Here is a 16,206-nt window from a genome sequence, read left to right on the forward strand (position 1 = left end):
TGTGGCAATCTGGATTATAATGCACGTAATTATATTAATTTGTTTCCCTTACTCATCTCTGAACGACTACATGAGTCATTCACAGCTTTTGTAATAAGGGAAAAACACTCAAAGAATTTAACAAATAATATAACAAATCTAATCAATTATTCATATTTTTACTTGCTTACATTTTGCATTATTTGTCGTATCACTTAGGCTTCAGTAGCTTTAGCAGAGCTTGGAGATCTTTATTGGAGGACAAACAGAGGGTTGTGGATGATTCAGAGATGCCCTCTTGCATGAGCAATGAGCAGAAGTAAATCAAGGTGCTCCGGTGTTAGTGTTAGTGACGGGCATTAGTGCCAACTGAGGACTGCAGCCTGCAGCCAATCTCCTCTGGCTGTAGCTCCACTACAACCCAGTCCTGCCTGATCACCTCTCACTGTGGATAATGGAGGGAAACTGTCACCATCCTAATAGAAATCAGTTCCATGTGCAAGACCATTACACCGTGTCCAATACAGTAATGAGATGTAACTTTTTGTTGACAAAATATTTCCTATTTTCTTTTCCAAGACAGCAGAGTGCTATTGGACAGATGCATACATGTATGTTTAAAGGTTTATCGAGTTTTTACTGACATGTAAAGTAAGGTAAAGATGGACGATTTTTACTGATCGAGTAATTACCGGTAAGAGTAATCCTTCAGTGTTATTTCCAGTTCCGCCACATCACATAACCTATCCGCTTCATTATTCCCAATGAGTAGTTTCCCGTTAGATAGTGTGCCAGGCTAATGGCGTGTCTCCTCACGTAGTTAGTGAAACACTGGTGACAGAAATGGATTAATAGTGTTAACAAGTTCAACGTGGTCCATTACCTAGCTGATCATTGTCTGCTTTCTCAGCTTCCTCCTCTGAGTACTGTGTTAGAGAGGCAATACACGTTTATGACTTTAGTACCATGTTACTTTCCGGGCTCCTCCAATTTATAGACATTATATTACAGGATGAACCAACAGCCTATTCAAGAGAAACTCCAGCAGGGAGCAAATAATAAGTGTTTTTCTTTTCTGATGCTGTCACGTTCGTTGTATGAGTGAGACCAAGGCTCACTGTGAGTAGAGTTCCACATATTTTAATAAACTGAAAACTCACCAAAACAATAAAGCACAAACGAAATGTGAAGCTATACAAATAGTGCAGACAGGCAACTAAACATAGTCATACAAAACCCTTAGACATACAACACCCCTAGACATACAACACCCCTAGACATACAAAAACCCTAGACATACATATATAGAAAAACAGATATCTAAGGTCAGGGCGTGACAGTACCCCCCCCCCCCCCCCAAAGTTGCGGACTCCCGGGCCGCAAACCTGAACCTATAGGGGAGGGTCCGGGTAGGTATCTACCCTTGGTGGCGGCTCCGGTTCTGGACGCAGCTCTGGAAGCTCCGGACCGTGGGTCATCTCTGGATGCCCCGGATCGTGGCTCGTCGCCAGAGGAACCGGACCGTAGATCGTCGCAGTAGGCTCTAGACTGAGAACCCCTGCTGAAGGCTCTGGACCCCCGACTGTCGCTGTAGGCTCCCGACTGTAGACCGTTTCAGGAGGCTCCCGACCGTAGACCGTCTCAGGAGGTTCCCGACCGTAGACCGTCTCAAGAGGTTCCCGACCGTAGACCGTCTCAGGAGTTTCCCGACCGTAGACCGTCTCAGGAGGTTCCCGACCGTAGACCGTCTCAGGAGGTTCCCGACCGTAGACCGTCTCAGGAGGTTCCCGACCGTAGACCGTCTCAGGAGGTTCCCGACCGTAGACCGTCTCAGGAGGTTCCCGACCGTAGACCGTCTCAGGAGGATCCCGAACGTAGACCGTCTCAGGATGTTCCCGACTGTGGACCGTCGTTGGAAGCTCTGGACCGGGAACTGTCGCCGGAAGCTCTGGACTGTGGAGGCGCATTGGATGCCTGATGCGTGGGACCGGTATAGGTGGCACCGGGCTGATGACACGCACCTCAGGGCGAGTGCGGAGAGGAGGCACAGGACGTACTGGACTGTGGAGGCGCACTGGAGACCTGATGCGTGGGACCGGTACAGGTGACACCCGTCTGATGACACGCACCTCAGCACTCTCGCTCTGCAGCACTCTCAATGCTAGCACCTCCCTCCGGAATCTTGCGTCGAGCGCCTCATCCAACTCCCTGACTGGCTCTAGATCGCTCCTCGGCTCCGCCGACTGCTCCACGTGCCCCCCCCCCCCCCCCCAAAAAAAAAATTATTGGGGTTGCCTCTCGTGCTTGCTCCGTTGAGCTATCTCCTCGTATCGGCGCCGTTCCGCTTTCGCTGCCTCTATCTCCTCCTTAGCTCGGCGATACTCCTGCGTCCAGGGTCCTTTCCCATCCAGGATCTCCTCCCAAGTCCACTCCTCCTGTACACGCTGCTTGGTCCATTTTTGGTGGGATCTTCTGTCACATTCGTCATAAAGATGAGACCAAGGCGCAGCGTGAGTAGAGTTCCACATATTTTAATAAACTGAAAACTCAACAAAACAATAAAGCACAAACGAAACGTGAAGCTATACAAATAGTGCAGACAGGCAACTAAACATAGTCATACAAAACCCCTAGACATACAACACCCCTAGACATACAAAACTAGCGTACCCACCCTAGTCACACCCTGACCTAACCAAAATATATAGAAAAACAGAGATATCTAAGGTCAGGGCGTGACAGATGCCAACTTGATGTTAGCTTTCCCTATCAAAGAATATTATGAAAAAGGTAGTTGTTGTTAGAGTAGATGTTGAGCATTTTTGTGAGATTGTGCTCCTGGAAGGTTGAGCCAATCACATTGTTACTCTCGGGGATTAAAGCTGAAGTGAAAGGTACTGTTTTGGGCCATTAGTTTGAGACCTATCAATACTGGGAAAGATGTTTGCCGTTTTGTGCGTCGACGTGTGTGTGTGTGTGTGTGTGTGTGTGTGTGTGTGTGTGTGTGTGTGTGTGTGTGTGTGTGTGTGTGTGTGTGTGTGTGTGTGTGTGTGTGTGTGTGTACAGTACCAGTCAAAAGTGTGTCCAAACTTTTGACTGGTACTGTATGTTTTTCAAAACGTTGTCTGTATGGTCTTACCTTTTGTAGATTTAAAAGCTCTGAAAACGTGAAAAAACCAGGCACATTTTGGCGTTAAAGCTTTGAAACTCTAGTGTTCATTTTGCTTTTGAGTCTTGGTTGTCAGTGGTCTTTTCTCTTTTTAATCTGAGGAAAGAACTACCGCGGGGAAGGAGATGCATCCATTCTGACAATAGAGTGCATTACATTGTATTTGTCTCTCCAAAGAAGTTCTTGGTTGAGAGGAACAAAGACCATGCATCATGATCAGTGAGCCTGCATGACTGTGGAGCGGTCAGTTCATAAAGCGAAGGGCATTGATGTGAAAGGAATCGGTTGGCTTGAAAGCCTCCGTCACGATCTGTCTCTGTCCGGCTGATATGTCTTCCTTAGCTCAGGACTCACACTTTCTGACTCACAAGTATCTCCCGTTGAAAAAGTGTTTCAATCCGTTGCGTTTCTCCATTGTTCATTGCGGTGTGTCTTTTCATTTCAGTGAAATTCTTTTTGGTGAAGTTTAATGCAAAACATTGCATTCTGCACCGTCTGTGAGATCCACAAGGTCATAAGTTCACAGTCCCTGCATCTTAGCAATTTCATGTATTTCGACCACAAGATTATCCTCTCACTATCCTCAATATATTTCCCCAAAACGTTTTTTTGTGGTATTTTATCAGTAGTGCAGGGATAACTGGCAAAGCCTGGTTTTCATACAGTAAAATAAGTTACCACTGAAGACATGGAGCATCCATGATGGAGGAAACATCAAAGCTATACTGTATTGTGGACTGTATCTCTCTGGTGGAAAACACTATCAACTTCACTGTCTACTTCAAAGGGCAAGGTTAAATGTAGTTCCTCCCCGGTGGTATTACACGAGAGAACCAGAATTTGATAGAAGACACCCATAGCCCTTCGATAAAAGACTATTTCCCAAAGGTAAAATTGGGTGGGAAATTTCCTTTGAAATGGACTGACTCATAAGCTCCGGTGTCGGATTCCTTTCAGAATACCTGTAATTCACCTGTTTGTGTTCGGTTTTCCGAATTCTTGAGAGAATGTGGCAAATGTTGTAAGGAGATAAAATGATGAAAGAGTAACTTTTTTTAATTTTAAAGATACCATGTCAAGATACCATGACAAAGATACCATGACAATTTCTGTTTGCTTTGTGTTGTTGATGTTCATGTTGCCACTTCAGGTGGATGTAAATAGGTTGTGGTATTCTACAAGGTTTTGGATCTACAAGAGTTCAGCTATTAATTATCACCTGGCTATGAAGCTTTTTAGACCTAGTGAATATTTTTTGCTGTTCAACTCAACCCCTGGCCCTTATGATGTACACGACGGAAAAGGTCATTCTCATCTCTCTCTTTTCTCTCTCTCTCCCTCCAGGTGGGCACGCAGTAACGCTTGACGAAAATGCAAATGAGGTCATGGCACTTCAAATGGTTAGGAATATGGATAGGACTTCTGCTGTTAGCCACTTGTTGCCTGTCGCAAGACACAGATGGTAAGGTCCACACCTCAAGTACCTATATTCTATGCAAACAAGGCGAATATACAACCACATAGGCCTGTTTTTTTTGTTGTTTCAGAATAACCAGATGCTAAAATACACTGAATGGGTTTATTTTGATGAACATTTTGTATTTCTATGCCATTTGCACCACTGTATGTGATTAATGGTCTCAGATTGAACTGAACTGATATGTTCAAACTGCCTCGACCCAGTGATAAGCTCTGATTCTATACTCCTGCTGCCATTTGCTCGTTGATTCGTTTTCAACCCGACAGATTCCTCTGGATTTATGTGGCGATTCTTGATTCATGGAGGCATATTTTACTTGCTGTTAGTGAAGTCACGGATGCTATTGCCTCCGCATTTGACCAGTGCCTGAATGGAGTTGAATATTCAGAAATATACTATCGATTTTATTGACGCTCCTTCATCCGTCTGTCCGAATCCGCTCAAAAGGAGACCTTTTAAAAAAGAAAAAAGGGAAATGTCTATTTCAAACTGATTTATTGTGTTGGGCCGCTAATGTTGGACACTTTAATCAATCAAATTGATCAATTGAATGACTGACACTTTAATTCATTGTTCTCACCTTAGCCCAATGTGAATTTCACCTCTGGTTCAGAAATCAGTCACTTTCCGATGTACAGTGGAATTTAGACTTGATTAGGGCATAAGGTTTTGAGGCTGTAGTTAGTATTGTTCTAACTAGAATGATCATCAAGCTGCATATCAGTGCTGGAAAGTAGTTTTATAGTCTGTCTATTCATGTAGGGACAAACAGAACACCTCGATTGTGACATAACATTACTGCTCATGGTCAAGTACTTCCTATTCCAATTTCAAAATATCCCTTTGTCACTGTAGGAGATGGATGCAGGAGCATAGAGATAAGTGTGTTGTGGCAAAGCAACTCTAATGCAGAAACAAATTAGTGCATCCCCATCCTGTGGTTGCCATGGAGCAATAGATACCATCTTAAGCAAGTGATCAGTGTCACCTACAAGACAGTCCTCATTTTGGCCCGTGCTCTCTTCTCTCTCTCTCTCGCGACCTCTCTACCTACCTCTCTACCTACCTCTCTGTCTCTCTCTATTCTTCTATTTCTCCTGTTAGAAAGTTAAATTTCCCCGGCTTAGGTGACAGAGTGCGATTCCTCTCCATTGCATTATGTATGGATGTGTCTCAGTATGGGGCTCATCCCGGGGATCCAGCGCTGTGTATTAATAGGACTGGAGGTCGGTTCCCCTTGAGCACTAAGCAGCACCACTCAGGTGCCCAGGCATGCAAAGTGTCCCACTCACACCTACACACTTATTCAGATAGTTATCTCTCTGTTATGCGCCACATGCCCCTCTGGGCTATACTGTACATATCAATATAAGTGTATAGCTATCTGTGCATAGGAATAATATATCGTTATATAGACCTACTTTAGCTAGTTACATGTTTAAAATCGCATGACAAAAACAAACCAACTTCACAGCAAACTATCAAGGACATATACTTGTTTTATTAGCACTATTCTCGTCAATATTTTAGTTAATCTCCCCTCAGTTCTTTTTGAGGTTCATGAGTTAAAACAAAATCCATTTCAATTTCTGTATTTTGGTTCCCACCAGTTTACTATTCAGGCCAAGCACAGTAGCACACTATTTGATGGTGGAGATCAGATTATTGACAGAATTTCCAGAACTTATTTTATCAGGGGAGCATGCATTGCCAGCCTCAGTTTGGCTCAGACTGGGGCACCAGCCTGTATGTTTCTCTTTCTTATCCAGACACCACACTGACTGTAACCCCCCAGTGTGTTTCCTTTTTTGGAGAGAGAGAGAGAGAGAGAGAGAGAGTGTGTGTGTGTGTGTGTGTGTGTGTGTGTGTGTGTGTGTGTGTGTGTGTGTTGGACTCCTGATGTTTTCATCAATGGATTTGCATGTTTTTTTTAAATCTGCTTCATTACAGATAATGGAAATGGATAATGGGATGGGTGTGTGTGTGTGTGTGTGTGTGTGTGTGTGTGTGTGTGTGTGTGTGTGTGTGTGTGTGTGTGTGTGTGTGTGTGTGTGTGTGTGTGTGTGTGTGTGTGTGTGTGTGTGTGTGTGTGTGTGTGTGTGTGTGTGTGCACGGGCTAAATGAATGCCCAAAATAAGTCAGGCACTGCCACCTGTTGTTCTCATGACGCTTTGACTTCAAAAGGTGGTTTGACAAACTCTGAATATCATATCCTAATGTGTTTATCCCCAATTGAGAGTTTTAATTCAAAGTCAAACTGAAACATTAGTGAAGTATGAAATTATTCATGGTACAGGAACGATGGACTGTAAGTGGATTCTGGAATGAATATTGAATATTTCTTTGTATCCATTAATATTTTGCATTAAGTTTTTGATTAGAAAATCATATGCTATGGTAGAAGCACTTATTGTTAAGTGAAGTTCTCTCTGCAATTGTTTTTGTTATTGATTCTATTATGTGTTTTTTAAATTATAATATGGACATCACATTCTGTGTTTTATCGTTCTTTATCAATTACACATACACTCCGTTCGTATCCAATTCACCTCACATACAAAAAAACAACTCATTCCCAACCCACTCCCCTTTACATTGTATTTCTCTTGAATGGGCTGAGGAGAAATAATGCAGTTAGAATGGCCTCTCGTCCTGGGAGTAAATCTAGCCTCGCTGACCTGGAGTTTGTGCAGGTAGCTTCCGTATAGCTGGCTATTGATTTCTGTGGCGATTTACTCTGGATGGTGTCGTTCCAATCTCATAGCAGCATCTCTCATACAGGTTATCACAGTTAGAGGAGCGGGCACATGCAGGGATTGTCTTTGGACATCAAAGTTCATTGTCACACGCCGTCGCTCCACTTTGTAATCAGCCAATGTTCTGGTGTCATATCAGGACAAGTGGGAGGAAGCATAGAAATAGAATTACAGTGCATTGACTCAAATGGGGATATCTGTTCTAGTCAATTATATTTCTATGGGAGGAATGTTACACCTGCAGGGTCAAATAAGCATTTAACCGTTTAACCAATCAGAGGGTCAGATGTCAGCCAATGATCTCATCACCCTCATTATTCTGAAATAGAATACTTATCCTAATGGTCTCCTTTGAACCAATGATCTGTGGAGAGAGAACACCTGAATGCAGTGTGTCATTGGTCAGGTATTGACCCCAGTGAACAATGAATGGCTATAATAACACCAACCTCAAATCCAAGCTGGTGTTTCAGCCTTCAAATAAGGCTGAATCCATAAAATCAAATACAAGTATATTTCTCACTGTTAGACTTAGGTACACTTATCAGTTTATTGGAGATTGCTTTTTGGCTGGAGCAGGTTTTAGAGGACTGTTCGTTTGGACTTTTACAGTTTTGGGGCGTCCGTACAAAGGCGTGGATTTGTTATTGGATGATTGGATAGATAATGTGCTTACTGAATGTCTACTTATTGAGGCATTTGCTACCCACTATATCATTTGAGATGTTGTGGTTTCGAAATGTCTGCCTGTTACTTACTACTTAAATATACTTTCAGGTACTAATGACTAGCAATCATATTACGATATGCAATAACATAACGTTGGATAGTGTACACGGTGTGCACCAGGATGTTCGTAGCTGTAGGCCTACACATACAAAATATACACGCCTTTGTGGAAACTGGTATATTGCTTACATTTTCTTTCAAACAGTAGGTGAAATTGGATACTGTGTCTATAGGCTCTGGTTGGCTATTGAACAGTCCCAAACAATTGATCAAAACATTCTTTGTGCCTGTTTGGAATCTGGAAAGTCGATCACAGACAGGAGTCCCTCTGTTCTGCGTACTAGTATATAGAAGTAACACCCCTCCATGAATATTTCAACGTCACACTATCTTTTTGTTCTCCCGTAGAGACGGTTGTTGCATTGCAGTGGCTGGCGTTGATATGAGGGCCACAGTTGCCGGGGGGTTGTTGGGTTACAGCTTTTCTGATGTCGTGTGACTCATTTAACTCTAGTCAGCTAGTGGGTAATTAGTCATTTATGAAGGCCAGCCATACAGAGGACCTAAAAGCATAAGGACTGAACGTATCTCTCATCTGTTGCTGCCCCTTGCTTGTCCATACATCCATTCTCCAGATACGACAAACCGATATAATCAAGGCCCAATGTTCCGGAGCGAAATCAAGTCCCAGACCGTTTTGGAGCTGTTTACATGGGAGCTGGAGCGTTTTGATATCTTGTCAGTTAGCAATGGTTTCCTAGTATTAACGCTCACTCACCACCACCGCCGTCTGCGAACGGCTATTGTGTTGGGAAGATAAATAGTTGTATTTTTTTAAGTAATAATCCAGCAAGTGCACCCTCCCTGAGGAAACCCCCCCGTTTCCCCCATGACCACATCTCTTTCTTTCAGGAGGAATTCAACGCTGTGTTGACGCGGTGTGATTTATACCGAGCTGTCGGCCTTCTCATAACTAGCCATTCATATTTTGTAAAGGTGTGTGTCTTAAACAGGGAGGTTGGGAGTGATGGGGTGAAACGGACACCCCCCCATAACAAATGCAGTCCCATGATGCAATAGATCTCTCCCAGCCTGCCACCCAGGAACGGTGTTCATCAAATCACTCACTGATGCACTTTATTCAGATGCCTCTCCGCCACCACAGCCTCGTCCCACTGCTCTGCGCTAGACTGTAAATCTACCATAGTGGGTTGTGGGTAATGTCTGCGCATACTGATCTGCGAAGGGGAACAATTGAAGGGGGTGAAATGTTTGAGGTAATAGCTTAATTAGTCGCTTGGCTGGTGTCAGAAGTGGGCTTGGTGGTGAGATATTTATGTTTACTTGCTCAAAGTCCACCTGCACGTATATGATAAATTGATTTATAACTGATTCTGTAGCTCTTGGCAAGGAAAGGACGGATGATGGAGATTGTGTTTTGAGGTGCAAGTGGTGGATTCAGGTACTATAATGTGAACTTTCGCATCTCTGTTTCAAGGTTACAAAGTTTCTGTACTTTTCTTTTGATACCTTTTCTTCCCTCACTTTTTCCAATTTTTTTGTTCTCTTTCAAGTATCTTATGGAACTCTGACTCCCTGCTTGTCTTTTTCTTTCCTTCATTCTATTCGGCTCTCTGGCTGATGACACTGTCTTTGACTCCAGACTGGCAGTATGATGGTAAGGCGATGGATCTTTTCCCTGTCTCTCCCTGTGTCTCTCTTTGTGATCTGACTGTAGCAGTCACTCTCAAAAAAAAAGTGCTCAGTAAAACCATATAGGGTTCTTCGGTTACTCCCCATAGGGGAACCCTTTTTGGTGCTAGGTAGAACCCTTTGAAGAGGGTTCTCCCTAGACCCCTTTATGTAGGGTTCTTCATAGAATCCCCCTGTATATGGTTCTATCTAGAACCCTTTATGAAAGGTTCTGCCTAGACCCCTCTATGAAGGGTTCTACCAAGAACAATTTTATCATCTAAAGGTTCTTCCTAGAACCATCTACAAAGGGTTTTAAAAATACACATATCTTTGGAGGGTTCTTCCTCGATGAACAGCTCTCCAGCCTTATTAGCCTTTCAAGTTAAATACATTACATATATCAAAAGGCCTTTTTTTCAGGGCCTAGTCATACCCTAACACAGTGGTGTTAAGAAACTCCTGGTTTACAGGCAACATCAGGCCTGCAAGTCACATTATGCTGGCTTGCAAAGTGGTGTTTAATTAATTCCTATTAGAATCTAGCCAGAGTTCGGATATCCAACACGTGGGATTTTATGTCATCCGCAACCTGCACTCAGAATGACTGCCAAGTTAGGGAAGATTGAATACTGAAACTACCTTGATCATGTAAACTGGAACAACCATCTCAGTAATGAGTACAACTACTAACAGATTGGATTAGTTTAGAAGAATCTATGCTATTTATCTTTGTGTAGCATAAAATATATCAGTCAATCAATGTAACATGCCAAAACACAGCTATTAAAACAAACAATTCTGAAAATCCCCCTGAAATAGAGCATGCTGGGAAATAAGATATATGGTTATACTGTATGTAGAACCCTTCTTGCCTTCCAAAGAATCATCAAAGAACCCTTTCTTCCAAAAACAGTTCTTAGGATGTTAAAGATTCTAGGTAGAACCCATTGCCTTACAAAGAGCCCTTGTCTTCCAAAAAAGGTTCTTCAGATCAAAACAGTTCTTGTTAGAACGCTATCCCACCACAAAGAATCCTTTTGAAACCCTTTTTTCTAAAAGTGTATTTACCCCCATCAACCCTCCTGTAATAGCCTCATACTGCTCATAAAGAAGTCATATGTCATTACCACTGTGCACTTTGCTCATATTCTCCCTCTATTCTCCCCAGTGGCAGTACATCTATATAGCTTAGTTCCATTCAATGTTCCGTTCTGTGTGGCTTCTAGTCATAGTACGACTGTAAATTGTAATGGTGCGTAACAGGAGATTACAGGTTAATGTAATTATTATTTTTTTTTTTCAGAATGCAAACTCTCCAGGACTGGACCACCTGCCACAATTGTTGCCATAGATGAAGAGAGCCCAAATGGTATGTATTCTTTACATGCAGCATTGTTGAAACAATGCACCAATGTCAGAGGCGGCAGTTAACCTAATGGTTAAGAGCGTTGGGCCAGTAACCGAAAAGTTGTTGGTTCGAATCCCTGCGCAGACTAGGTGACAAATCTGCCGATGTGCCCTTGAGCAATGCACTTATTGCTCCTGTTAGTTGCTCTGCCTAGGAGCGTCTTCTAAATTATTCAAATGTAACGGAAGCTGGGATCATAAATAATCATAAACCCTGGTTGAGTCGCAGGGAATGAAAAGCTCCTCACACAGAGCATTGCATTTTCCCATGTAATAAAAGAGACAAATGGATAGTTCACAAAATTCTTGTTCTGGAGGTTTTTCGCCATGTGTGTGTTTACCACTTAAACTCCACATTCTCCACTTCCTAATTGTTTTTCTCAGTTGAGGGCTAAGCCATTACCAGTTTATGGGTGGATTTAAATGTGCCCACCAGGGAGGGAGGCACTAATGAGTGGAGCTGCTGTTGCTGTTCGTTGTTGTGGCCATATTTCTCTCCCTCTTAAAACCTCCCTTGACGGTTACACGCCGGGCCGGTCCCTGGCAGCCACATCACAGATGGTGTTCAGTATGCTGCACAGCCAGGGGCCCCTCGCTGTAATAGATCTCTCTGTTCTCCTTCCCCTCTTTCCCTTCTTTCTCCAGACTCACTATTCGGCGTGGTGGCCCGGGCTGGGCTTCGTTGTTACCTGTAATTCCGTTTGAACATTATTGATGCATTTGACAGGTGTAAGCGGAAGTCAGTGGCTGGCTGTTATTTTAGCTACCAACTGCCTAATGAGCATCAAGGCTTTTCCGCTTCTTGGCAATGGACATCAGCAGTAGAGTTGGGCGGTATCCAGATTTTCGTACCATCGTACCGTTTCTATACCGTACCAGGGTATACAGTATTACCAGAAGTGCAAACAAAGGGCGCTATTTCAACACACAAAATAATTTAGGCAACAAGGATCTTGATCCAGAAGGGCATTGAATGTCTCTGCTGTTACCAAGAAGCTTGATCTTGACATCTAGCCAATTTAGCAAACCAAATCCATAACTGGAGCCCTGAGCTGCATATCATTTATTTGACACAGCTTCGATTTCTTTTAGTTATGCTTAACTTAAGCAGCTCAACAACAAAAAAAACATATATTTTTAAAACTGTATTGAAAATCATACCGTTAGTATTCGGAAATACCCCGGTATCATCCGACAGCTCCTCTCACCTTGTCACCAGGACTGTCTACAGCTCTCCAAGGTGGTGGTGCTGGTTAGAGTCAGGGGTTGGAACCAAAATTATTTTCCAGACGTTCTCGGGAAACGTTCAATCGAGCAGAAACTGAATCAAATCAAATGTATTTATATAGCCCTTCTTACATCAGCTGATATCTCAAAGTGCTGTACAGAAACCCAGCCTAAAACCTCAAACAGCAACCAATGCAGGTGTAGAAGCACGGTGGTTAGGAAAAACTCCCTAGAAAGGCCAAAACCTAGGAAGAAACCTAGAGAGGAACCAGGCTATGAGGGGTGGCCAGTCCTCTTCTGGCTGTGCCGGGTGGAGACTATAACAGAACATGGCCAAGATGTTCAAATGTTCATAAATGACCAGCATGGACAAATAAAAATAATCACAGTAGTTGTCGAGGGTGCAACAGGTTACGTCATTAGTAAATGTCAGTTGGCTTTTCATAGCCGATCACGTCCGGTGAACAGGTCAGGGTTACATAGCCACAGGCAGAACAGGTGAAACTGGAGCAGCAGCACGGCCAGTTGGACTGGGGACAGCAAGGAGTCATCATGCCAGGTAGTCCTTATGCATGGTCCTAGGGCTCAGGTCCTCTGAGAAAGAGAGAATTAGAGAAAACATACTTAAATTCACACAGGGCACCGGATAAGACAGGAGAAATACTCCAGATATAACAGACTGACCCTAGCCCCCCGACACATAAACTACTGCAGCATAAATACTGGAGGTTGAGACAGGAGGGGTCAGGAGACACTGTGGCCCCATCCGATGATACCCCCGGATAGGGCCAAACAAGCAGGACATAACCCCACCCACTTTGCCAAAGCACAGCCCCACACCACAAGAGGGATATCTTCAACCACCAACTTACCATCCTTAGACAAGGCCGAGTATAGCCCACAAAGATCTCCACCACGGCACAACCTAAGGGGGCCCCCCCTCAATGCCTGTCTGCCAGCCTGATATAGAAGCCACGGCCACGTGACTCACTGTCTGTAAAAGCAATCCAGTTTCGTGAACGGGATGGTCCTAATAAACAGGCCGGTGAGTGGATATATAAAGTACAAGTCAAAAGTTTGGACACACCTACTCATTTATTTTTTAATTAAAAAAAAATATATATTTTCTACATTGCAGAATAATAGTAAAGACACCGAAACTATGAAATAACACATATGCAATCATGTAGTAACCAAAAAAGTGTTAAAAAAATCTAAATACATTATATTTTTGAGATTGATCAAAGTAGCCACCCTTTGCTAAAATCTAAAATATATTTGATTTGTTTAACACTTTTTTTGTTACTACATGATTCCTTATGTGTTATTTCATAGTTTTGATGATGTCACTTATTCTACAATGTAGAAAATAGTAAAAATAAAGATAAACCCTTGAATGAGCAGGTGTGTCCAAACTTTTGACTGGTACTGTATATAATCTAAACTCAGCAAAAAAATAAACATCCTCTCACTGTCAACTGTGTTTATTTTCAGCAAACTTAACATGTGTAAATATATGTATGAACATAACAAGATTCGACAACTGAGACATAAACTGAACAAGTTCCACAGACGTGACGAACATAAATGGAATAATGTGTCCCTGAACAAAGGGGGGTCATAATCAAAAGTAACAGTCAGTATCTGGTGTGGCCACCAGCTGCATTAAGTACTGCAGTGCATCTTCTCCTCATGGACTGCAACACATTTTCCAGTTCTTGCTGTGAGATGTTACCCCACTCTTCCACCAAGGCACCTGCAAGTTCCCGGACTCTTCTGGGGGGAATGGCCCTAGTCCTCACCCTCCGATCCAAGAGTCAGTTTTAGAATGGGCATGGCAGAACACTGACATTCCCGTCTTGCAGGAAATCACGCACAGAACGAGCAGTATGGCTGGTGGAATTGTCATGCTGGAGGGTCATGTCAGGATGAGCCTGCAGGAAGGGTACCACATGAGGGAGGAGGATGTCTTCCCTGTAACGCACAGCATTGAGATTGCCTGCAATGACAAGAAGCTCAGTCCGATGATGCTGTGACACACCTCCCCAGACCATGACGGACCCTCCACCTCCAAATTGATCCCGCTCCAGAGTACAGGCCTCGGTGTAACGCTCATTCCTTCGATCATAAACTCAAATCCGACCATCACCCCTAGTGAGACAAAACCGCGACTCGTCAGTGAAGAACACTTTTTGCCTGTCCTGTCTGGTCCAATGACGGTGGCTTTGTGCCCATAGGCAACGTTGTTTCCGGTGATGTCCGATGAGGACCTGCCTTACAACAGGCCTACAAGCCTTTAGTCCAGCCTATTGCGGACAGTCTGAGCACTGATGGAGGGATTGTGCGTTCCTGGTGTAACTCGGGCAGTTGTTGCCATCCTGTACCTGTGCTGCAGGTGTGATGTTCGGATGTGCCGATCCTGTGCAAGTGTTGTTACACGTGGTCTGCCACTGTGAGGACGATCAGCTGTCCGTACTGTCTCCCTGTAGCGCTGTCTTAGGCGTCTCACAGTATGGACATTGCAATTTATTGCCCTGGCCACATCTGCAATCCTCATGCCTCCTTGCAGCATGCCTAAGGCACGTTCACGCAGATGAGCAGGGACCCTGGGCATCTTTGTTTTGGTGTCAGTAGAAAGACCTCTTTAGTGTCCTAAGTTTTCATAACTGTGACCTTAATTGCCTACCGTCTGTAAGCTGTTAGTGTCTTAATGACCATTCCACAGGTGCATGTTCATTAATTGTTTATGGTTCATTGAACACGCATGGGCAACAGTGTTTAAACACTTTACAATGAAGATCTGTGACGTTATTTGGATTGTTACAGGGTCCTGAAATCGGGAAGTTTCTTTTATTGCTGAGTGTTTATATATATATATATATATATACACACAATACCTGTTAAATAAATATATATATATATATATATATATACACACAATACCTGTTAAAGGTTTTAGAACACCTACTCATTCAAGTTTTATTTTATTTTTTTAAACTATTTTCTACATTGTGAACTTTCACGATCGTGTGGGAGTGAGACGGACCAAAACGCAGCATGTGGAAAATAAGCCATCTTCTTTTATTTATGAAGAAGGCAAAACGAAACAAAACACTTAATTAATTAACATTAAAATAATTAAGAAAACAAAGAATACTAAGGCCAGGGCGTGACAAAACCCCCCCCCCCCCCTTAAGGTGCGAACTCCGGGCGCACCAGCACAAAGTCTAGGGGAGGGTCAGGGTGGGCATCTGACCACGGTGGTGGCTCAGGCTCTGGGCGAGGTCCCCACCCCACCATAGTCAATCCCAGCTTACGTCTCTCCCTCAGAATGACCACCCTCATATTACACCCACTTAGGTTAAGGGGCAACACCAAGATAAAGGACAGCTCCGGGACGAGGTAGCTCAGGACAGAGAAGTAGCTCAGGACAGAGGGATAGCTCAGGACAGTGGGATAGCTCAGGACAGATAGGTAGGTCAGGATAGAGAGATAGCTCAGGATAGAGGGGCAACTCCGGACTGAAGGGCAGCTCCGGACAGAGAGACAGCTCTGGACTGAGGGGCAGTTCAGGATTAATGGCAGCTCTGGGCTGAGGGGTAGCTCATGGCTGGCTGACGGCTCTGGACGCTCATGGCTGGCTGACGGCTCTGGACGCTCATGGCTGGCTGACGGCTCTGGACGCTCATGGCTGGCTGACGGCTCTGGACGCTCATGGCTCGCTGACGGCTCTGGCAGATCCTGTCTGGTTGGCGGCTCTGGCA

At 43.8% G+C, this 16,206-nt stretch overlaps 1 protein-coding gene across 1 annotated transcript in view; it reads left to right on the forward strand.

Annotated features, from left to right (window-relative positions):
* Positions 1–16,206, forward strand: part of LOC129829113 (protocadherin-15-like) — a 227,364-nt gene that overhangs the window by 41,771 nt on the left and 169,387 nt on the right. The window contains exons 3-5 of the mRNA XM_055890656.1: positions 4,493–4,610; positions 9,777–9,791; positions 11,112–11,177. Coding sequence (XP_055746631.1) covers positions 4,520–4,610; positions 9,777–9,791; positions 11,112–11,177 — 172 coding nt within the window. The 5' untranslated portion in view covers positions 4,493–4,519. The remainder of the gene's footprint in view (positions 1–4,492; positions 4,611–9,776; positions 9,792–11,111; positions 11,178–16,206) is intronic.

The sequence above is a fragment of the Salvelinus fontinalis genome, chromosome 30 (genome assembly GCF_029448725.1).
Source record: "Salvelinus fontinalis isolate EN_2023a chromosome 30, ASM2944872v1, whole genome shotgun sequence".
Lineage (NCBI taxonomy): Eukaryota > Metazoa > Chordata > Actinopteri > Salmoniformes > Salmonidae > Salvelinus > Salvelinus fontinalis.